Below are 24774 nucleotides of genomic sequence, written 5' to 3'. Positions count from 1 at the left end.
TGATGACAATGTTTTTTTTGGATAAAAGATGTGTTCTTGATGAATCGTTTCAAGTACAATTTCTGCATCTAAGTTTTGTAGATGTGATGCTTTGGGATAAAAAAAATTGATACCAAATATTGAGAGGTATATTTAACCCTCAAGAACAATTTCTGCATTTCAAGGGTACATATGCACCAAGAACAATTTATGCATTTCAAGTATATATATGCACTATATTTTCAACAAGAAGTATATTTGCTCTGAATCACAAAGTTGAGAGATATATTCAACCATTCTTCCTAGTATAAAAGATATTTACGGTGGCACACATGTCAAAGGACGGATCGAAGAGAAGGACTAGTAGGCATCTACAACAGCAAGTTTTTGAAGTAAGAATGCACATGACACCTTAGACAAATCTCATATCGAAATGGGAGATGAAACAAAAAACTTCTTAAATGATAACCCAAGTTCACATCACATGCACATTTTTGTGTTCGATGATGATTAAAGTCGCAAGGCCTGTTAGGTCAAATCGCAAAATACGTGACATGGATTTGGGACATTTACATAATCAAATCACTTAAAGGACAAGTACAAGTAACTCTCTATAATACATATTCCATCTCTAGTCCAGATGGAATAGAAGGTCAAATTACAATTCAAATGAAATTGAAATAATCAAATCCCACCTACAGCTGATCCCAGACATGTCTGTTGACTACAGCAACCATAGCATTTATTTTTCAAAAAGATGTTACCATTCAATTCATCATGACAGCATTTACAACATTTGACGCAACAACAACATACCAATGTAATTCCACAAGTGGTATCTGGAAAAGCTAGAGAAGTTATTTCTGCTAGACCCTTAGCTCAAGTAATCTACAACATTTGATGCATAAGCTAGATATGTACTATCACTCACCTCTTTTTCAGATAGTCATAAGGAAGCGCGAAGTAAAAGAACACAAAGCATCAACTCTCCCACCTCCATGTGTGAGATTCAAGCATTGCTTTTGAAACATCAGAAAACAGGCAGTGGATTGTAAAGCAAATAGGATGTTTAACTCCCGACTTTTTATAAAATCGTGAATAAATCTCATTTGGAAACGTCAAGGTTCATAAAGGATAAAAGAGGCATGTTAAAAGGCACGCACATAAAGAAACAGTCATGCATCAGTAAGGCTGGGAGCTCGACAACAGGCATTAATCTGAGGAAACAAAAGGTAAAGAAAGAACATTTTCCTATATCATAATAAAAATTTGATATTCAGTTCCAATGAAGAGTACAATCCAGAAAACAAGAGTTCATGGTTTAGCATCACATAAATCTGAATGAGGATCAATGTCGAAAAAATGCCAACTTGAACCATGGAAGGCACGAAATAAATCATCTGAAAAAGGATCAATGGAACGCTCTTTTACATACTGCCTGATTGCTACAATTTGCTTCCTAGAATCAATGGGAAGCTCTTTTACAAACTGCCTGATTGCTAGGATATGCTTCCTAGAATCAGCAAGTTTAAGGATTTTGCACTCTGACACGTGTTGCTCATACGCCTCAAAACTGTTTCCAAACAGTGTCATATTACTCAATAGATCATGCCTCCAATTTGCCTCTAGAAGATTCTCATATAGTTCAGCATCACAATGTGGCATGAAGAACATCGTAGGTCTTAAAGCTTGCCGTCGACCCTGTTCATTGACTGTTAGGACAGAACAACCGAGAGCTGTCAGCACCCTAGATTCTGCCAGAGAGATCACTGGATCAAATACCTCTACCTCCCCAATCCAACTAAACATTCTTTTCATTAAGATTGCAAGACTAAGCTGTAATCTAGGAGGCTCATACGATTCTATGCTACCAATTCCATATATTACCATCTGCATCTTTCCTTCTGAGCCCACAGCTTTTAGAAACCTATCAAATATTTCAGGGGTTTGTAACTGATCCAAAAATTTCAACCAAAAGGAAGAGCTCTCGAGTTTCCTAATGCAGGTTTGTATTTTCTGCATCAATTTAGATTCTCTCTCTGGATTGGTCTCAATATCTGCTGGAGTCCACAGTTGTTCTTGTTTTTGCCGTTCGTGAATGATAACTTTATGAAAATTTCTTTTCTGTTTTCCACGACGAGGCAATACAACAGTCCAATCTTCAGCAGGGTTAGGCTTGTCAAGAGCTGGTGTCTGTGCTGATGAAGCCATTCCTCTATAGCTACTTGAGAATGACACAGACTATGTTTGAAATATGTCGTTAGTCAAGGACCTAAAAGGAAAATATATATTAATAAGAGTGAATATTAGAATTCTAACTTGAAATTTCCAAAGGCCAGTTAGACAATTAAAACTCACTTATTAATGACTCTTTATTCTGAAGCTTTTAGCAGACATACAAAAAAGATACAAACCACTACTCGACATGTATACAGAAAGTGCTTCTACTTTTTGAGGTTTTCAAGACTTTTTTCATAATGAATTAATAATGTTTGCTGCCCTACGATTGTCGTATGAGCTGTTAGGAGAAAAGGAATACAGATTCTAGAGAAAGCTGTAAGATGATCTTTTTCAAGGTCATAACAATATGAAAAGAGTTTACACATAACGAACATAAACAGAAATATAAGCACAAAGATAACACATATTTCAGTTTTAGTATTTACTATTACTGTATCCTGGCACACAATGTCTCAACTGTTGTAGCACATTGGATATACACAATGATTTAACTTTTAGTAGCATATCATAACACCTATAATTCAAGAATGAAAGATTACAGCAATAACGTTCACTAGAGATTTTAATGCAAATCATCTATCAATAATGGATAATTGAACTTCCACATCTTGAGATAGTTCACAAACCAAAGAGTAAAAGCATAATGTGTCATAGGCTTCTCAACACACTTTGTTAGGTAAGTACTTCGACAATATCCTTTCTATATCATTTTGAAAGAGAAAAATCATCATTTTTTGCTCTGACGTCTCATTCTTTAAATTTGGAGAAGAGCTGCAATGAGTTATACTCATTACGCCAATTTATCTCATCACCTCATTTACGACATTTATAAATGCTAAGGGAGGAAGCTGTTACTCTAAGTTACAGAACTCATTTATACTTTTGGTATGATCTACAGTTTTAGGGGAAGTGTTTGAAGCTATCTTTCACAGAAGGATAATCCATTCCATTGGTAGAGATTAGAGAAGTAGTTCTACCAATGAAATCTAAATAGTGGCAGTAGTTTTTATGATTGTTGGCTTACTTACATTGTCTTTCAGTCCAAATCATCCTGGGAAAGCTCGTGCATGTTGTCCATGTTTGTAGAACCATACAATGGGCATCATGGAAGGCTACACCTCCCCGCAGCCCCCACAAACTTCCCAAATTGGGAAAAACAATTCATTAAGAGTGCATGGAAATGATTCTCCTCTTAATCTTTTATTTTCTTTTAGTTAGTTCCTTAAAACTGAATGTAGATGTATGCTTATCTGTTAAAACATTCACACAACTTACCTACGAAATTCATGTTTTTTAGTCCAGTAATTATCATTTCAACCAGTTTTCTCCTTTCATTTTTTCTAGTTTTCCTCTATTTTTTGCCTGATATTAGATGCTATTTTTTGCCTGATATTAGATGCAAGTTTATTCCATAAACGGGCCTGTGTTAGTCCCTAAAAAACTTTGCATTGTCAAGTATCTTGAACATTAAACTCTGTTCTAAGGCTTCTAGCTATAAGCAAATGATAATAACAAGGGTAGTTAATTAGAATATTTCAAATAAGGTCAAATTCTCCACAAACATGTGATTTCTGGAACGATTATGTGTGGGCCTAGTAGTCAATGAAGTGAGTTGAACACCATGATGTCTCAGGTTCAATTCCTCAATTCCCAGCAGAGACAAAACTATAGTACTTTCTTCCTATCTGTTCTAGCCTTCGTGGACATAGTTACCTCTTGCAGGTGGCAGGAATCTCATGGAATTAGTTGAAGTGCACACAAACTAAGCCGAACACCACGGTTATCAGACAATAGAAAGAGTAGTTCCAACTTCCAAGTGCTCAATCCACTTGATCTAATCAAGAGCCCAAAACTAAACTCTACACTTACAGAGCAATTTTCATAGCTAGAAATTAAAATTGGCCTATTCATGATGATAATTCTCAACATTTTAGATTGCTGAACTTCACCAAAAACTAAAATCTGTCAATCAAAGAAGAGTCACAGAAGCTCGAAAATACCTGACCCCAAAATAGAAGTAAAAAATCGCACAGATGTTTTTCTTTTGAAGAATAAAGCAAAATCCTATCCCGTACTCCTTCTCCTCACTAAGATTCATCCATGTTTACCGGAGAGATAAGCTGCTGTTGCATCTAAGAAAGTCATCGACGGAGCTCAATTCTCCCCGGAGTTCACTTTTGACGGCACAGGGAGGGTTTTGGAGTTTTTTATTAGAAGAAAAAAATACTTAAAATAGTCCCTTATTTTTTACTTTAAACTCAAAATCATCCTTATTTTTTTATTTTTTTTAAGCAATAATAGTCCTTCATATTATAAATATACAATTTTGATCCACCCTCAAACTAGCCTTCAGATTTCATAGGTTTAAGTACAAAATTTATTGTATAAATTATAGGAACCACATATTATAAGTACTAAATAACATCATATCCCTTTTAGTTTTCTATTTACCAAAAATCCCTTAAAAATGATGTTTGCGGGATACATAGCGTTGTGCACGGAATACATTAGATTTGATACATTTCACATAGCGGGATACATAGCGTTGTGCATGGGATACATTAGGTTTGATATATTCCACATAGCGGGATACATATGGGATACATAGCGTTGTGCACGGGATACATAGCGTTTGATACACCACATAGCGGGATACATAGCGTTGTGCACGAGATAGATGCGGGGATACATAGGTAAATAAGGGATTTTTGAAATTTTTGAAATAAGTAGGGATAAATGGATATTAAGATAAGTAAAGAATAAGTAATTTGTCCAAATTTATTTCCTTGCAATATTATTTGTCTAGTTTAAAAAAATAAAGATAGATTCTTAATTTAATTAAATGCAATGATATTTAGATTATACAAAATAACGAATACGTACAACTCTTCTTAGGGAGATATTGTTTCTACTATATATATTATAAAGAAAGATGATTGATTATTCCATACTTTAAATTGTGGATAAAATTAAAGTTGAAAAATAGATTAAAATTTGGGAAAGGATTAAAAGTAGGGGACATGGCATGGTATGGTGTTTAAAACTTTGTTATCTTAATTTTGATATTTGATTTTTAAAATTATTATATTATTACCATACCAAATGAATCGATATTTTTTTAAGTTTGGTTTTGATATTTAGCGGTATGGTAAATCGATAACATAGTTTGTTCAACTTGAACTAATATATACTCGTATAATAAAATATTATGACTTTGACAATTCAAAAATATTTCAATTGTATCATACTAACACATTACACATGTAAAAATATATGTTAGAAAAATAAGTATAAACAACTCCTTTTGTTAATTAATTACGTTTAAAATACATTTCAATAAAAAATAGAGTAGTCACGGCTTCAACTTTGAAACATTTAGTTTACACTTTATACTAATACTATGTTGCATATTTGTTAGTATCTTCTTAATAATATATATATACACTTTGGTATGATATTCAATATTTTGGTATGTCACCTTTAAATACCAAATATCATACAGAATAACAAAACAAATTAAAATGTATATCATATATCATACCAAAATCATGATATCAAAAATTTCGATATAATATGAGGATTCAATATATACCAATGCCTATCTCTAATTAAAAATGCATCAATATTACAATAATGAGAGTTCATTAATGCTATGTATTGAAAAGAGAGCACTTTGAGTCTTAGCTCAAAAATAAGAAACTATTTTGGAAATCTCTCTTTTGTTATGTTGCTTTGGGCATCTCCAACCTTACTCTCTATTTTACTCTTCAAATATAGAGTTCTCTATTTTTTCAGACATTCATCTCCAACTCAATTCTCTATTTTACTCTCTAAAAATTAATTTTTTTTCTCTCCTCAATATTATATTGTAATTTTATTTTATTCTTATTTTCTTATTTAATAATATAATTTTCTTTTTTTTTCAAATAATTACTTTGTATAATTTTCATGTAATATAAATTTTATTTTTTTATTTTATTTTAAATTTTATTTTATTCTAAATTTCTAAATAACATAAATTGCAAATAAATATTATATAATTTACAAATTAGTGGACATAAATTGCAACCAAAATTGTTGTTATAACATTATTATTTATGTATTATTTATCTCGTATTTAAATTATTATGTTATGTATTGTATTTTTAAATTAAAATTTTCATCTTATCATTTTAATTTTGTGCATTCATCATAGTGATAATTAATAATAATATCAAATCATATTATAGTGACGAAAATTTAAAAAGAAATTAAATTATTATTAATTCAAGATGAAAATAGTATATATTAAATAATATATTTTTTAAAAATATTATATTACATTTTAAAAAAATTACGTATAGTAAATATTTAATTAATGGTCTTATATGAAAAATAATGTGTTAATTATTAAATAATAGAAATAATAATAAAATAATCAAAAAGTAAAATAAAGAGTGTGAATAACAGTTCTTCAAATTTGGAGAACTAATATTTATACCTCTTTATAAGTGGAGAATAAAGAGTGAAATGGAGGGTGTGGATAGCCCATTCTCTATATTACTCTCCAAATATAGAGAATGGAGAGTAAAATAGAGGTGGGTGACCATCTCCACCCACCTCTATTTTACTCTTCATTCTCTATATTTGGAGAGTAAAATAGAGAATGGGCACTCCAATACCCTCTATTCTTCAAATTTAGAAAGTTGAATAGGAGTTCTCCAAATTTGGAGAACTACTATTCACACTCTCTATTTCACTTTTTTATTATTTTATTATTATTTCTTTTACTTTCTAATTAACATCTTATTTTACATATAATTCCATTAATTAAATATCTAATATTCATTATTCTTTTTTAAATGTAATATAATATTTTAAAAAATATTATTTAATATATACTATTTTAATTTCAAATTAATAGTATTTTAATTTTTTTATTTAAAATTTTATTTTATTATTAATTTTCATTATAAAGAATACGCAAAATTAAAATGGCAAGATGAAAAAATTTAATTTAAAAATACAATACATGATATGATAATTTAAATACAAGATAATAATACAATATATAACTAATAATTTAAATACAAGATAACAATACAATATAATACATAACATAATAATTTAAATACAAGATAAAATACAATACATAACATAATAATTAATTGATCACAACAATAATTTAGAAATCCGGTAGGTCGTTTCCAGATTTAACACTATTCAGAAAAAAATTAGGATATGATTCCGAGAATTGTTGCGATTGTGGTTGTGACTGCGGTTGTAATTGTCGATTTCTTTTTTCAAGTATTCGTTGTTGTTCTCGTTACAGGTAATCACGAACATTTGGATCACTAATAGTTTTTACTGTAGAAGTTTTTGGTGAGCGATATTTAAGATCACCAACACCTAATGATGTTGTGATGCTTCTACACATTGGTGAGCAGTGTGGTTTCCCAAGAATGTTAGGTAGTCTAGATTGCATGCACTGGAAATGGAAAAATTGTCCAACGGCATGGGTTGGGCAATACACAGGTCGTAGTGGATCACCAACAATTATTCTTGAAGCTGTTACTGATTATGACCTTTGGATATGGCATGTTTATTTTGGTTTGCCTGGCACCAATAACGATATTTATGTTTTAGAGTCATCACATTTATTTTCCAATCTTGCTAGCGGTATTGCGCCTCCCGCCCATTATGTTATTCAAGGAAAAGAATACGATATGAGTTATTACTTAGCTAATGGTATATATCCTAAATGGTCTACAATTATTCAAATTATTCGTGATCCTCATTCCCAAAAGAATAAATATTTCGCGATGAAACAAGAATCGTGCTGAAAAGATGTTGAACGTGCATTCGGAGTTTTGCAATCACATTTTGCAATTATTACAGGACCGTCACGTTTTTGGAGAAAAGAAGTGCTACATGATATAATGACTACATGTATTATACTGCACAACATGATAATTGAGGATGAATGTGATCTCAATGCACCAATTCAAGATGTCGTAGAGGCTCCAACTCCAACTATAGAAATGGTGGTAGATGAAAATTTTCGGTTTGAACAATTTTTAGCTAGACATAAAAAAATTAAGGACAAAAATGCTCATTTTGAACTCCGTAATGCATTAATAGAGCATTTATAAGAGCAACGTAATAATTTAAAAAATTGAGTGTTTATGTAATTGTATGTCACTTTTATTTGAATTTGTCCCCTAATTTATGTATTATATTATATTTTCTTGCAATTTATGCTATTTAAAAATTTAGAATAAAATATAATTTCATATCACATTAAAAATTATATAAAGCAATTATTTGGGAAAAAAGAAATAAAGGATTTATATTATGAAATAAGAAAATAAGAATGAAATAGAAATAATAATATAATATTGAGGAGAGAGAAAAAGATTCATTTTAGAGAGTAAAATAGAGAATTAGGTTGGAGTTGGTTTTATGAAAAAACAGAGAACTCTATATTTGAAGAGTAAAATAGAGGATTAGGTTGGAGATGCCCTCACTCTGTTTTACTCTCCATTCTGGCATTGTCTATGTTTGGAGAGTAAATAGACAATGCCCTCTTCAAACACTCTTTATTTTACTCTCTACTCTTCAAATATAGAGAGTTGAATAGTAGTTCTCCAAATTTGGAAAACTACTATTCATACTCTCTATTTTACTTTTTGAATATTATATTATTATTTCTATTATTTTGTAATTAACATATTATTTTTCATGTAAGGTTATTTAATTAAATCTATAATATTCGTAATTCTTTTAAAATGTAATATATTATTTAATATATACTACTATCATCCAAATTAATAATATTTCAGATATTTTTTTTTAAAAAAATCGTCATTTTAAGTGATATAATTTGATATTATTGTTAATTTTCACTGTGAAGAATGCACAAAATTAAAATGATAAGTTAAAATTTTTAATTTTAAAATACAATACAGAATTATAGTTTAAATACAAGATAACAATATAATGATATACATAACATAATAATTTTAAAAATCACAACAATAATTTAGTAATCTGGTAGATTGTTTCCATATTTAACAATATTTGAAAAAAAAATTAGTGTATGATGCGCGATTGTGCTTGTTGATTTCTTTTTTCATTTATTCGTATGTTCATTAGAAATTTAGAATAAAATATAATTTTATACTAAATAAAGGAGTTGAAAAAAAATAATTTTTTATATTACATAAAAATTATATAGGGTGATTATTTAGAAAAAAAGGAAAGATTTATATCATGAAATAATAAAATAATAATTAAATAAAAATAATAATATAATATTGAGGATAGAGAAAAAGATTCTTGTTTAAAGAGTAAAATATAGAATTGAGTTAGAACTAATTGTTGAAAAATAATGCATATAAAAAAACTTTATATTTGGAAAGTGAAATAGAGGATAAGACTAGAGATTCCCTTAAGCCGATTCTTTTAAGAGTGCTATGGTGCAAGCTCAATTCCATACCTTACTTCGTGCCCACATCTAGTGAGCTAATTAAGATGTACGTGGTATGGTATTTGAATTTTGATTTGATTGTTTTAAATGTTGATTTTAAACTTATTATATTAAATTAACTTAATTTAATTTTAAGTTTGATTTGATATTTTATAGTATGATAATTTGATAATTGTATAATTTTTTCAATTTTGATTTATATATATTCATAAAATATATATTTCTACATATAGAATATCAGTATAATAAATTAAAACATTTTCCAAAAAAAAATCATAATATATATTTCTACATATAAAATATCAGTATAATAAAATTAAAACATTTTCCAAAAGAGTCAATATCATTCATAAAATAATGAAATCACTTAATTCTATATATTTTTAATTATCTTTATAAAAATAAAATATTTTTTAATTAATTAACGCCATATAGCTTTTGGCTAAAATCATCCCTTAACTATAACTCAAATCTAATATACATCCTTATATTATCTAAGTGAGCAAAAAACATCCTTATACTATTCAAAAATTATTAAGAACCATTCTCAGTCTATTTTTGTTAAGAAACTTATTGAACCAATAAAAAAATATTTTTTAATTTGGTCATGTCTTAGCAACGACGAGAAGCCCAAAATTACCTTAAAAAAAAAGTATATGGATAGGAAATAAATCTTTCATTCTCAGAATTTAAATTTGTATGTTGTTAGTTTATATTTTTTTTTGCATCATCAAGTAAATTATCTTGCTACATTACATAAGTCTTGAAATGTTTATATAGTAGGTTCCGATGGTTACAAAGATTATGTAAAAAAAATCATTTTAAAAATATTACGCCCAACTATTTAGAGATTTTCTTTAATAAAATATTTAGTACGTATGTACATTACATACAATGCAATTCACATTTTATACAATGTACAAAAATGCTGAAAATTTAGTGAAATTACGTATACGTTTAGTTATGAAAATAAGAGAATAATTACTTTATTTGAAAGTTTTGAAGTTGGAGCTGTATTTGGTCATACTTTTTGCAAAGATATTTAGAATTTGAATATATTTTGTCTAAATATGGTTTAAGCCCTCAATTTCTAAAAATTAGAAAAATCACCCAACTTGACTAGCTTAACCATGTGTACATATATTCATTCGACTTGACACATTTTTTGTTGGTGACGTGAGTTTCTTAAAGAAATAGACAGAATGATGAATCTTGCAATTTTTTGAATAGTGCAAGGATATTCTTTGTTCACTTATATAGCATAAGAATGCACTTTAGGTTGAAGTCATATACTCAACTAACTCAATTTTAGCCAAAAACTCATATATACATGTGTAATGTCTTGCAGCTACACTAAGCTAGCGTTTGACCCAAGTTTCCAAATATTCTTGGCAAGTAATATTTGGGCCAAGTTTTTGGTCAAATTACACCATATGTTTGATCTCAAGTTTTCCCAAAAATATTTGACTATTTAAAAAAATATGATTTATACCATACGTTCTAAAAATTATTAAAAATACCCATAAATTTGTACTATCTATTTGAATATATTCCGTTAAAAAGTAACCTTATAACATAATTGCTAACAATTAACAAAAACAAAATAACAGTATAAGCAAGACAATACATTAATCACATATTCAAATTTGTCATTAATTAAGTTATAATTATAATCCATTAAAAATAAATTGTTATTTTTTCCAATTTCGTCACTCAAATTAGAATTCAAACTTTTTCGGAGGAGATAGTAACAAATATTAGTTGAAATTAACAAATAATGAGTATCTTTTATAAAATATAAAAGTTTGGGAGTAATTTTTGAATTTTTTTAAATTCCCTTAGAACTTGACCCAAATACTATTTTTTTCTATTATTTGAAAGTTAGGATACTTGGCAAATTATACGACCAAACACCACTTCCCAAGTTTTCCCCATTTTTCCAAATATTCTTGGGCCAAACGGGTCCTAAATTAGTTTTTTAAAAAGTGAAAATAATTTTGATAGGTTTATTTTTTATATTTTCAATACTTTATTAAAAACATTCCTAAATTCAAATACGAATTGTACTTTCAAAAAATTGTGAATTAATGAGTTGGTTTTGGGTGACTTTTTCTCTCTCTTAACAATAGAAAATTGGGACGCACGGTTCCGGGGTTCCCCATCTCGCTCACAGTTTAAAAACCCTAACTTCTCCATGAATTCTTAGCTCCGAAGCTTCAAATTAAGCTATGGAGGTTGATTATTCAATTCCAGACCACAAGCTATGTGGTTTCTTTCTTACAGCCGTTGAAATTTCGTCTCCTCCGCACTCCTCCGAGCTCCATATCACCCTCCCTTTAAATTCACAGTGCTACATCGCCGGAGACGGTTCTAATGTCCACTTTGTAACGGATAACGACGTTGAATTGTGTCCCATTGGTTCTCAGACGGAAGAGGACCGGAATGATGTTGTTCCGATGAAGAAGAGGAGCAGAATTGGAATGGTGAATGGTAGTTTAAGCGTGGTGCATCAGTTACACAAACTTGTAATGCAAAAATGCTTGAAGATTGTTTCTAGGGTTGTTGAGGTTGTGGAGCGTTGCGTTGATGACGGTGATGAAGAAGTTAGGGCTGTTGTTCTTGTGGATGTGTACTTGCCTATAGCTTTGTGGTCTGGTTGGCAGTTCCCTAAGTCTGGCCCTGTTGCTGCTGCACTTTTCCGGCATGTCAGGTGGGCATGTCAAGTATAAATTGTTAAATGTTGGAAAATATGAACTGAAAAGAATGAATTTGATTGGGATCTAAGAAAAAGTTAAAATCAATAAGAATGCAGTTAACCCCTGTAATCCATGAAAGTCTGTTAATTACTTTTTATAGTGTAGTTGTTTATCATTAATTTCTCGAGCATTCTCTGTGCTTACCCGACACTGGGACTGCTCAGCTTAGTAGTCCAGGTGATGTGCAACTGTACAAGCTCAGAAAACACTAAATCCACTTCATATTTGTATATTGAGATTTTATGAATATTACCTACTTAGATTGTGATTATTCTATGTTTTTATTTTAACCAGCATACGTTTGTGAAATCAACTAGTACACCAACCTGTAGTGGTGGCAATGGTGGGAGAAATCAAGTATAGAATGGAATAGTCGTGGTGCATCAAGTTAGGCAGGACACTATAGTTATATTCCATGTATGCTTAGTGGATGTACTTCATGAACTTTAAGTCATGCAAATATATTTGTACAAAGAACATACGATACGTCAAACAGTAAAAGAATCAACCTTTCAGCTAGAAGGTGCAAAGAAATCAACAATAAAAGATGAAATGTGTAAAGGATTGTGAGCACAACATGGAAAATCCAACTTGCACCAAAAGACATTGCAACAGTAGGTGTCAGATCTCTGAAAGTTTAATTTCATTGTATAACTTTCTGCTAGAACTCAACAAACCAACAACAACATACCTAGTAAAATCACACATGTGGGGTCTGGGGAGGGTAATATGTATGCAATCCTTACCTCTACCTTTGCGGGATGTTAAAACTCAACACCCTTTTTTAATTCCTTAAAGAAAAGAATGATGAGTTTCAAAGAGCTTTCAATTAATATATATGCGTATCGTGAGCACCAATTAAAGGAAAGCATGATTGGGGTGCCCAAAGGTGTGGCCTAGTGGTTAGTGAAGCGGGAAGAGAAGCATGAGGTCTCAAATTCAAATCTCAACGGAGGCAAAAGATATTAACTGATTTCTTCTCATCTATCTTAAGTTCTGGTAGGCAGAGTTATCCGGTATTCTATGCTAGTAGGAGGTAGCAGGTGCCCAATGAAATAGTTGAGGTATGAGCAAGCTGGATCAGAGCAATGTAACATCAGCTTTAACTACCTCCAACTCATTTNGGATGTTAAAACTCAACACCCTTTTTTAATTCCTTAAAGAAAAGAATGATGAGTTTCAAAGAGCTTTCAATTAATATATATGCGTATCGTGAGCACCAATTAAAGGAAAGCATGATTGGGGTGCCCAAAGGTGTGGCCTAGTGGTTAGTGAAGCGGGAAGAGAAGCATGAGGTCTCAAATTCAAATCTCAGCGGAGGCAAAAGATATTAACTGATTTCTTCTCATCTATCGTAAGTTCTGGTAGGCAGAGTTATCCGGTATTCTATGCTAGTAGGAGGTAGCAGGTACCCAATGAAATAGTTGAGGTATGAGCAAGTTGGATCAGAGCCATGTAACATCAGCTTTAACTACCTCCAACTCATTTGTCTATCACTTGTGTACTTACAAAATCCATTGCTTCTAATTATGTCGATGAAATAGGATGCGAAGACATTCCACCAATGTTATCAAAAACGAAAAGCGCTAAAAAGCTCTAAGGTTCATTGGGGATTTAAGCGCAAAGCGCAAATTAAGCATGGACTTAATTGAGAAAAGGCGCAAATGAAGAAAACTTACAAATATATATATATAGTCCAAGACTAATAATTATAAGCATAAATAACAAATACTTATATGGACAAAGAAATTGATTGTTTTTAAGATAAAGTGAAATATCAATGGTTTCGCGTCGCCTCTTCACTCTTCAGGAAATGCTCATTCACAAGGAAAAGTCAGTCTTAGAGCCTTGATGACGATTCTGAAGCTCACATTAAGTTAGGCAAAGCGCTCAATGCATTTTGAGCCTCGCCTCACTTCATGACTTATGGGCGCCTTTGATAACACTGTAAGCCACCATTAAAGCTTGCTTTTCTCTCACTCAGCTCGCTCCCACTTGTCTTCTTTCCACTGCAGTGAAAGATCTTTCACTTCAGCATAGCAGGAGCCTCACTAACCTTGTTGGCCGGTTACAGGGATCCCCTCCTGCCTATCCACCCATCATAAATGATTCCTAGTGGACTTGGAATACGCTATCAATAGAGGAAGTTGATATGTGAGATGGACAAAGTCGGCTTCATCTAATGCTAGCTCTCATCTTGCGAAGAATGTTTTTGTCCTTTTCCGTGTTTGTTTGCTGTCTAGTGTCTACTGAAAATGGCTTATGACACCACCATCAGGGAAAAACAGGGGTTGTGGGGTTTTTTTTTGGGGGGGTTGAGCAAGGTTGGGTTCATATCATACAAAGACTTATATTTCACAAAGGCTTTTTAGTTGAGTATATACTTTGATGTGCAGGGATTGAGCAGATACTTTTGATGTGTTATTTTTTAAATGTATTAGTTATCTTATAAACTTAAAGGACTATTAATCTTGTTGCCAAGGCAGGAACAGCCAAAAATTGGGTAATTGATGTCATCTTTATCCTGTTTAGTATAGTGGAAAGACCTGTCCAGCTCTCTTGCTAGTCAAGCTACTGATAGGATCATTTTAGTAATTAGTGAACAATGATGGATGATTAATTTAGGGATACCATTGACTCAATAGGAGCAACATTTTATTAGAATCGGGGTTGTAGATTAATAGTATAGATTTAGGTGCTAAAAGTTTTTCTTTCCCTTTTCTTTTTGGGTGATAATTATTCTGACAAAACGAAGAGAAAAAACTTTCCTTTGCATCTCTGCTTTGATTTAGTTGGAGTAATTGTGACATCAATGTGCAATAAATTTTTAGAAAATGCAATTCCAATGAAGATGGATTCAGATATTCTTCTATGGAGTTTTAGGTTGTCGAATTTGCAGTTGAAATAATTATTAATTATCTAATATCTTAACACCATTACACCAAGTGACCTGATGGGCAGTTCTTGAATCTATTAACAGTGGTTCGTAGAATTTCTAGTTGAGTTGGAGCTTTAGAAAATTCCGTTGCATTTAATTGTCTATGCAGCTAATGCTGATTTATGTCCTAAATATTTAATGCAGCTGTGCAGCTGATTCTAATGAATGTCCCTAATTTTTCTTTACAGTTGTGACTGGGAAGCTTGGAGTTCTATGCTTCAGTCTGCTAAACTTGGTGTTGAAAAGGATTTTAGTATTTGGAATCTGTCTGACTGTCATGTTCTAGGATGCAAACTGCACTGCAGTGCATCTGACCCTTCCAAGAAAAAGCTCTTTGAGCTCCATGAAATTTTTAAGAGCTTACCTAGTGTAGAAAAGAGGGGAAATCCTGATTCTTTAAGAGTGAATCCCCTTGATACTAGTAGATCGGGTATCTGGGTGATAACAGATGATATTTTGATCAGTATTCTTTCTTCACTTTGTCCTGCTGATCTTCTCAGGGTTTCTGCAACATGTCGACATTTAAAATTTCTGGCTGCATCAATCATGCCATGTATGAAGCTGAAATTGTTTGCTCATCAGCTGGCTGCAGTTGACTGGATGTTACAGCGTGAGCGTAATGTTGAATTACTTCAGCACCCACTGTACATGGATTTTGTCACTGAAGATGGATTTGCTTTTTATATAAATGCTGTTTCTGGTCAAATAGCCACAGGGCATGCTCCTACAATCAAGGATTTCCATGGGGGAATGTTCTGTGATGAGCCTGGCTTAGGTAAAACTATTACTGCTCTTTCTCTCATTTTGAAGACTCAGGGAACACTGGCAGAGCCACCAGATGGTGCACAAGTCATCTGGTGTATGCATAATGCTGATCAGAGGTGTGGTTATTATGAGCTTAGTAGTGAAGATACAGTCAGTTCTGGTGTTTTATTATCTAGTAGAGCTACTGGACACAATGGCCGAAGAGGACAATTATCTTTAGAGAAAGTAACCCCAGAGAAAAGCTTGAACAGCTTCTCCACATCACTTGGATCCATGGTTGTTAATTCAGCTGATCATATAGCAATTTCAGAAATCAGTTCACATACAGTCACACATTCCACTCCAAGAAGGTCTACTGCGAGGTGTACCAGTAGCTATAGCCAGATAAAAAGAGATCTTATGTATGCATATGAAGGAGCGTCCCCTTTTCCTGAAGAGAGAAATGCTCGGAAAAACTCAAAAAAAAGAAAGCTTGCTGCCAACAACCAGCGAAAAAGCTCAGCATATGAGAAATCTGGTTATTCACATAAATTATCTCGTAGTAGTAAGAGGTTTCATGAGCCTTCTACAGAGAACTATGAGCTCAAGGAAACTTGGATCCAGTGTGATGCTTGTCACAAATGGCGGAGGCTTGCAGAAGCCGGTGCAGCAGATACTACTTCTGCATGGTTCTGCAGTATGAATACTGATCCATTATATCAGAGTTGTAGTGTTGCAGAAGTCTCTTGGGATCATAAGCAACATATCACTTGCCTTCCAGGATTTCATAGTAAAGAAACTCCTGGGGGACTGGAAGAAAATATATCATTTTTTACCGGTGTGCTGAAGGATGAATATTCAATTATGGATTCAGAAGCAAAGAAGGCTATAATTTGGTTAGCTAAGCTGTCACCACAGAAGCTGTTAGAAATGGAAACAACTGGGTTGGTGCAACCTATTGTACAGACTTCCATAGGAGTTCCTCATGCCCATCATAAAATATTTCAAGCCTTTGGTCTTGTCAAGAGGGTTGCTAAGGGTACAATTATGTGGTACTATCCTAGAGGTCTTGTGAACCTGGTCTTTGATTTGGATGCCCTAAGAGTAGCTCTGTGTAGACCTCTGGATTCATTTAGATTGTATTTGTCTCGGGCTACTTTAGTTGTTGTCCCTTCAAATCTAGTTGATCATTGGAGAGGTCAGATTGAGAGGCATGTAAGACGAGGGCAGTTGAGAGTTTTTGTCTGGACTGATCATAAACGGCCCTCTGCACATAGTCTTGCTTGGGATTATGATGTGGTTATAACTACATTCAGTCGCCTAAGTGCTGAGTGGGGCCCAAAAAAGAGAAGTGTCCTGATGCAAGTTCATTGGCTGAGAATTATATTAGATGAAGGTCATACCCTTGGTTCAAGTCTAACTTTGACCAACAAACTGCAAATGGCTGTTTCATTGCGTGCTACCAATCGCTGGTTATTAACTGGAACACCAACTCCAAACACCCCCAGTAGCCAGCTTTCTCATCTGCAACCCTTACTTAAGTACCTCCATGATGAAGCTTATGGACAGAATCAGAAAGCCTGGGAAGCTGGTATTCTCAGGCCATTTGAAGCAGAGATGGAAGAGGGTCGGTCACGTTTGCTACAGTTACTTCACAGGTGCATGATCAGTGCCAGGAAAAAAGATTTGCAGAATATTCCCCCTTGCATCAAGAAAGTAACACTCTTAAATTTTACTGAAGAACATGCCAGAACTTATAATGAATTGGTAGAAACCGTGCGGAGAAACATACTAATGGCAGACTGGAATGATCCTTCTCATGTTGAGAGTTTACTGAACCCTAAACAATGGAAATTCCGAAGTACTACCATCAGAAATGTAAGACTTTCGTGCTGTGTAGCTGGACATATCAGAGTGACAGAGGCAGGTGATGATATTCAAGAAACTATGGATATCTTAGTTGAGGATGGTCTGGATCCCACTTCAGAGGAGTATGGTCTGATAAAATATCACATTTTATTTGGTGGAAACTGCATGAGGTTAGTCATAGCCTCTGAGATCATATGTGAGCAATGTTTTTGTTAGACCAAATGCATCATGATTTTGATTTTGTTTTCTAAAATAATTTATGTAGGTGTAAAGTATGGTGCCGTCTACCAGTGATTACACCTTGTAAACATCTATTATGCCTTGACTGTGTTTCTTTAGATAGCGAGAAGTGTACAATTCCTGGCTGTGGTAACTTGTATGAGATGCAAAGTCCTGAAACACTGGCCCGTCCTGAAAATCCTAATCCAAAGTGGCCCGTTCCAAAGGATCTGATTGAGTTGCAACCATCTTATAAACAGGTAGGTCTAATCCTCGAGGACATACATATTGGGCAAGACCTAGTTTATAGTTCATTTTTTGTTATCCCGTAGCAAACTACTTACTAATATTTGATTATTCTTCTGAAGGATGACTGGAATCCCGATTGGCAATCAACATCTAGCAGTAAAGTTGCTTATCTTGTTGATAGATTAAAGGAAATAAAGGAAGCTAATAGGATGATTATTATCTCTAACGAGGACAAAATTGTTGAGACTAGTGTATCTCATGTCCATACTAGGATAAACAATTTCAGCACGTTTTCATCGCAACAGTATTTGGTTGGGCCATCAAGTGATTTCTGCAATATAATTCCACAGAAAGTTATCATATTTTCTCAGTTTCTGGAGCACATACATGTAATTGAACAGCAGGTAACGGTACTTCATTGTGAGCATTTCTGTTTAATATTTTAATTTATCATTTGATGGTCTGATCACTCCATGTTCTCCTGGCAGTTAGCCATTGCTGGTATCAGTTTTGCCAGTTTGTATAGTCCAATGCCTTCCATCAGCAAGGTATGACTGTTTATCCATTCTGATTTTTATGATTATCTTTCTAACAAACTTCTTTGGATGGTTGCTGTGGTATTTCCGGAATTATTTAGTTATACTTGCGTGATTCAGGTGAAAGCACTGACAACATTTCAGCATGATGTTGACTGCATGGCTCTTTTAATGGACGGAAGTGCAGCTTTAGGTCTTGACCTGAGCTTTGTGACACATGTCTATTTAATGGAGCCAATATGGGACAAAAGGTAATAGATATGTTTAGCTTACTGTGATTATGCATACCTTATGAATATAGGCTTTGTGTTTGTTTCCTTGTAATGCCTTTGGAAAAAGCCCATGGTTATGTAGTTGCATAAGTTTAACTTGTCCAAAGACAACCTTCCGAGTAATGAACTGGAAAGCTGACCATTTTGGGGGGGAAAATTCCAAACGGTGAAAAATGCCCAAAACTTTCTTCTAGACTTTAGTTGACTATTGTTCTCCGAGAATCAAAAAGCTATCCTGCTGAGTGTTTGCGCAGCTTTCTAACACATTATTGTTTGACTTCTCGTGATACTTATCAGTATGGAGGAACAGGTGATCAGTCGTGCTCATCGGATGGGTGCTACACGTCCTATTCTCGTGGAAACACTGGCGATGAGTGGCACAATTGAGGAGCAAATGATGAAGTTCTTACAGGTATTTCTGTCTCTAATGAACGTTACAGTTATTTGGATTAATCCTCTGACCAGAGATCTGCATTAATTTCATCTCTGCCGAAAAGGATATCATCCTGATTTCTTAGTTCATTTATTGGAAGTTCCATTTTCTTACTTTGATCAACATTTAGGGTGGTTATTAAGTGAAATTTCCCCAAATACTTTCCAACTTGAATTTACAGTTTTGGATACAACTTTTGCAGGAGGCTGATGAAGGTAGGAGGTTGTTGAAGGAAGAATATGGTAAACTGGGTCATGATGGAGCACGAGCACCACGCACCTTACATGATTTCGCTGAAAGCAATTATCTCTCTCGCCTTAACTTTGTTCGGACTAGTTCCAAGGCATGAAGGTACAGAAATGTAACCATATGAGTAATTCCAAGTTGAAGTAACTTTACTTCTTTTGTTTGGTCATGCATTATGGGTTTTGTTTTTTGCTGCTATTATGTAATTAGCATTCGTGCTCTGTAAATCTTCTTCTTTTAGAAAATTCTGTGGCTTTTTGGAACTTGCAGCCATGGCTTATACATTTCAGACCAAAGGGAGATGGATATTTATGATCCCATTACCATTCTTTATATTATTACCTCCATATTCTGCACAGGGTGTAAGTAGCACATATAGAGGTTACAATGAGAGTATGTTGCTTGAGATGGTTTGGTCATGTCTTATGTAAGACTCCAAATACATCCTTTGGTACAATCAATGTTTTGGAAAGCGAGAAGTGGAAAAAAACGAGGAGGGCTTGCTTTACTGAAGTGTGTAGCGAGTCGCATGCTTTTTTCAAATGAAGTGCTATTTAGTATAAAACTAGAAAATATTAAATATGCATAGATAAACTAGTAAATCTTCTTCTTTTAGAAAATTTTGAGGCTTTTTGGAACTCGCAGACATGGCTTATACATTTCAGACCAAAGGGAGATGGATATTTATGATCCCATTACCATTCTTTATATTATTACCTCCATATTTTGCACAGAGTGGAAGTAGCGCATATAGAGGTTACAATGAGAGTATGTTGCTTGAGATAGTTTGGTCATGTCTTATGTAAGACCCCAAATACATCCCTTGGTACAATCAGGGTTTTGGAAAGCGTGAAACGGAAAAAAGCAAAGGGCTTGCTTCACCGAAGCGTGAAGCGAAGCACATGCTTTTTTCAAATAAAGTGCTATTTAGTATAAAACTAGAAAATATTAAATATTCATAGATAAATAATCAAGAACTCAATAGAGGTATCATATTAAGCAAATCTTTCAATTCTTAGATTAAAAAGTAAATAATAGATACTAGAAATAGATATTGAATAAGAAAATACAGCTTACTACAAGCAAAAACAGAACAGTGTCTCAGTCACAGGACAGCAAAAAAACAAAGGGAAAAAAATAGAGCAGAACAGAGCAGCAAAACAAAAATAGAAAAAGAAAAAGAAAAGCAGAGCATACCCAGTAGCATTACAAACAGAGGAATCTTAAATCAGAAGAAATAAAAATAGAGTAATGCGTAATGCTACTTAACTTAAGTAGCATTACAAACAGCAAACTGAAAAGTAAAAAAAAAAACCTACTTACCTTGTGGAGCAGAGAAACAGAAAGAGGAGAAGAGAAGAGGAGAAGAGGAACTGACATAAGTATTTTTACAGAGAGTCCAGCAGTAGTCGACAAAGGAGGGAAAATATTTGGTAAAACTTATGTAAGTATATTTACAGAAATTAAATAAAAACTTAGTTAGCGCTCATCTCTAAAAAGCGAGCCTTTTCTCGCTTTAATAAAAAGCACGCTTTTTGCTCTTTGGAAAGGAGCGCACGCTTCTTCACCATTGCATCGCTTCAGGGCATTAGAATGACAGCCTGTTGCTTCGCTTCACTTCTCGCTTTAAGCGAGCACTTCAACATTTTTAACAACACTGGGTACAATACTGTGCTGATTGAAGACTTGAAATGAGACGAGATAGACCTAAACTCATATGGAGAGAAGTTGTCTAAGTAATTTCTCATAATCCATGTAAGATTTAGGTAACGAATACCATTAAAGTAGAGACTCCATATAGGTGATTACTGATAACTAAATAAAAAAAGGAGAATCCATATAATCAATACTAATTGCTTTTGAGAGTTGGAAAATCTCTAGTTGCTTAGAACTGAAATTTGTCTTATAAAAAAAGAGTGTCTTTTATTTGTTTTAGTAGGAAAAATTGTTGAGTATTGAGATGAAATTGGCCTGCTGAGCAGATATAAGATGATATATATTTCCCCTACTAGTTTGAGCTATACTTGAACAAAAAGAGGGTTCACTTGTTTAGGAGACCAACTAATAGTTAAAAAAATAGCAGACACGGAACAGAAACCACATATATAAGCAGGTCTCCAATGATTGAAAATACACCAGATTGGTTGTTAAGTAATGCAAGTGCACTGTAGGGTTTTAGTACCCCCCACCCCCACATACATGGGTTGGTGCACTGGGTAGTCCACTTTCCCTTGATTGTATGGCATCGATATGAAGCTAAATTGGTATCCAATTAGAATGATGTATTTCTTGATAAGTTTGAAATATTTGTAACTTGAAAACCAATTGAGTTTGCTCTTACAAACTATTGACGGGTAAGTTGTTTTGGTGCTCTGTTATAAGACAATTCAGGGTTAGTCATCTGGTGTTCTGAGAAGCCTATTCAATTTATAGAAGATTCAGGCTTTGGTTACTCCTCATGTAGTCCTGTCTGTTTGTGTGTATCTTTAGGTACTTTTATATCTTCCTCTTAAAATTTTTGTATCATTACTTCATAGAAAAAGATTCTCTTAAAATTTCGTTTCCCCCCAAGAAAACAGTACCATTCTATACATCACTGAAATTGTGTATTTCCCTATTTAGAAACGAGTAGTGCATATAAATCGTCCTGGTGTGAAGGTTTAAGAGAAACAAAAGAACTGCCAGTTTTCTCATTTGAATTTAAGAGTTGTCCAAGAAAGTCATGTTTCCCTCATTGAATTATTCTGGCTTGTCACTGTTAAGCACCTTTATTTCTTGACCAGAGGTTGATTTCCTACATCAGTACTTACTATCTGCTTGTGTGGATTTTGCATGATTTTTGTTGTGCTTTTGACTTGAGCTAGGAGAAGGGGAAAACAAGGGGAAAGAAAACTCCCAAATGATGTTAACCTCCTTTAATTGTCATTTAGAGATCAATAGGTTCATGTAGCACTACCTCGTGAACCTATGACCTCCAAATTCCAATTAGCAGCAGAGAAATCTATAGCCCAAGTCTTATACTTTATTTTGAGCTAGTATTCATATCTTCCAGGTAGATGGTTACTGATTTGATTCATGGTTACAGGTGGACAATTCCATTGTTTTGATGAACTGGCACTGCAGGGTCTCGTCAATCGCTGACTCTGGCAATCTAATCTGCCTTGCAGAGAGTTGTGCCAAGAGGCCCAAGACTATTTATGCTAGTATCACCCTTCCAGATAGTTGGCCGCTTCTTTGATTTTTGTTGCCCACTAGTGGAATCATTTTTATTCTACCGGCATTGCAGAATTCAGGCATTCGGATGTGGCAACCTGATGTTCTTCAAAGTCTGGCTTAGAATTGGTTGTAGATATTTGTACATTTACTCGTCTAGTCAGAGAAATTCCACTAGTGTAGTATATCCTTGTAATTTATTCTTTTCCTTTTTTTGAATCTCTCTTTAGGAGAAAATACAGTTGAAGTGGCCGCTTCGGAATAGAAATTGATCATTTTCACTGAATTTTCTGGGTGTCCATGTTCACATGCTTTGTTTTTCTGTCCAAGCTTGTAAGTTTTTGGATTAAGTAAAAAGTGTTTTGTACCAAATGTGAGGAGAATGGTTAAAATCGTTTGAATACTTGTATTTGGTGTTCTGTAGACTGTAGTTAAGGAGTCAATGGCAACTGACTATGCAAAAGAGGGAAAGCCCCCCTCCATTTGGTTTGTACCTTATAGCTTGGATTTCTTTTGTGTACGTAAATGCTCCCTCCGTCTCGATTTACGTGGCAAGTTGAAATTTCGGGAGTTAATTATGTTTTTCATTAGATTTTTAATATGCTTTTTAAATATTATTGTGTTTGATAGTACTTTTTACATAGTTTTTAGATATATAAATTGTAAACTAAGAAACTTAAAAGATTTTATGTACGAAGTCGCACTCAAAATTTAGAAATTTGAATCCCAAAATTTTAATCTAGTCACATAAATTGGGACAAAGGGAGTATCTTTTAAGTGTGTATATTGGGTGATTTGCATTTTTGCTCCTATTTTGTGATGGTCTTTAATATTTGCTCTTCTCAAGGCAAGTAACTTTTCTATGAGATATTTTCGCATCATAATATTTCACAAGTTATGTTCTGTATCCTTAAAGAACTTATCCCTCACAAAATAAGTTAAGGTAAGAACAAAACTTAAAAGACTATCTGTCTAAAGAGTAAATTGTGCAATTAAATGGGTACATTGGGGTGGAAGTTGATTGAGGGTGGGAGGAGGTGTGTGATGATGCTAATTAAATTTTCGTAACATTTGTTGATAAAATATGAGAGAGATGTTGAACATATAAGAAAATATACATTACCTCCCGTTTGATATTAAAAATGAATCAACTTGTAACTACGGATTTGAGCAGTAGAATCATTTATTAATATTTGTATTGAAAACGCGATACTTTGTACACTAGAGTGCCTTTGAGTTTGATATATATGAACCAATTATCCAATAGAATACACCCTTTGATCCATTTTATTATTTCTTTATGTTTTATTCCAGGTCTTAAAGAAACATTTATTAAAAAGACATTTTGATTAAATTATTCTTTAATTTCAATTTAACACTACCTTTTTTTACCATATTTATATATCTTCATATTTATTTAGTAAAGATAAAGGTGAAAACTAAAAATAACAGTTAAATAAAGTGGACAAAAGGGAGTACTCCATCACTTCTATTCTATGTCATATTTCGAGTTTCTTTGGCAGTGTAGTTTTCAAGAAAAATGAGTTTTAAAATTTACACCAAATTACATTAGTTTACCATGATTATTGAAAAAAAAGGAGAGGATTTACA

The 24774-nt window shown here is 33.2% G+C and overlaps 3 protein-coding genes across 5 annotated transcripts; 2 read left to right on the top strand and 1 right to left on the bottom strand.

Moving 5' to 3' along the window:
- Window positions 1-1212: 1212 nt before the first annotated feature.
- Window positions 1213-4439, bottom strand: LOC125845072 (protein SENSITIVITY TO RED LIGHT REDUCED 1-like). Of its 2 annotated transcripts, none has more exons than XM_049524491.1 (2): window positions 4221-4439; window positions 1213-2251 (listed from the first exon to the last, which is right to left on the bottom strand). In XM_049524491.1, the coding sequence occupies exon 2, from the start codon at window positions 2188-2190 to the stop codon at window positions 1294-1296; it is 897 nt and encodes a 298-aa protein (XP_049380448.1). In that variant the 5' UTR covers window positions 2191-2251; window positions 4221-4439; the 3' UTR covers window positions 1213-1293. The 2 variants fall into 2 exon arrangements, with proteins under 2 accessions (XP_049380448.1, XP_049380449.1); XM_049524492.1 differs by having other exon boundaries at window positions 4226-4439.
- Window positions 4440-7440: 3001 nt separating this feature from the next.
- Window positions 7441-8351, top strand: LOC125845966 (uncharacterized). Its single transcript, XM_049525445.1, has 3 exons — window positions 7441-7531; window positions 7573-7947; window positions 8047-8351. Exons 1-3 carry the CDS (start codon window positions 7441-7443, stop codon window positions 8349-8351), a joined length of 771 nt encoding a protein of 256 aa, XP_049381402.1.
- Window positions 8352-11802: 3451 nt separating this feature from the next.
- LOC125845067 (F-box protein At3g54460) lies at window positions 11803-23578 on the top strand. Of its 2 annotated transcripts, none has more exons than XM_049524486.1 (9): window positions 11803-12398; window positions 15571-18165; window positions 18261-18474; window positions 18583-18867; window positions 18952-19011; window positions 19120-19250; window positions 19569-19683; window positions 19907-20055; window positions 23036-23578. In XM_049524486.1, exons 1-8 carry the CDS (start codon window positions 11917-11919, stop codon window positions 20051-20053), a joined length of 4029 nt encoding a protein of 1342 aa, XP_049380443.1. In that variant the 5' UTR covers window positions 11803-11916; the 3' UTR covers window positions 20054-20055; window positions 23036-23578. The 2 variants fall into 2 exon arrangements, with proteins under 2 accessions (XP_049380443.1, XP_049380444.1); XM_049524487.1 differs by lacking the exon at window positions 23036-23578 and adding an exon at window positions 20310-20429.
- The last annotated feature ends 1196 nt before the right edge of the window (window positions 23579-24774 follow it).

This window comes from Solanum stenotomum, chromosome 11, assembly GCF_019186545.1.
Source record: "Solanum stenotomum isolate F172 chromosome 11, ASM1918654v1, whole genome shotgun sequence".
Lineage (NCBI taxonomy): Eukaryota > Viridiplantae > Streptophyta > Magnoliopsida > Solanales > Solanaceae > Solanum > Solanum stenotomum.
The sequence above is the reverse complement of the archived record's forward strand: the minus strand, read 5'-3'. Positions and strand labels throughout refer to the sequence as shown.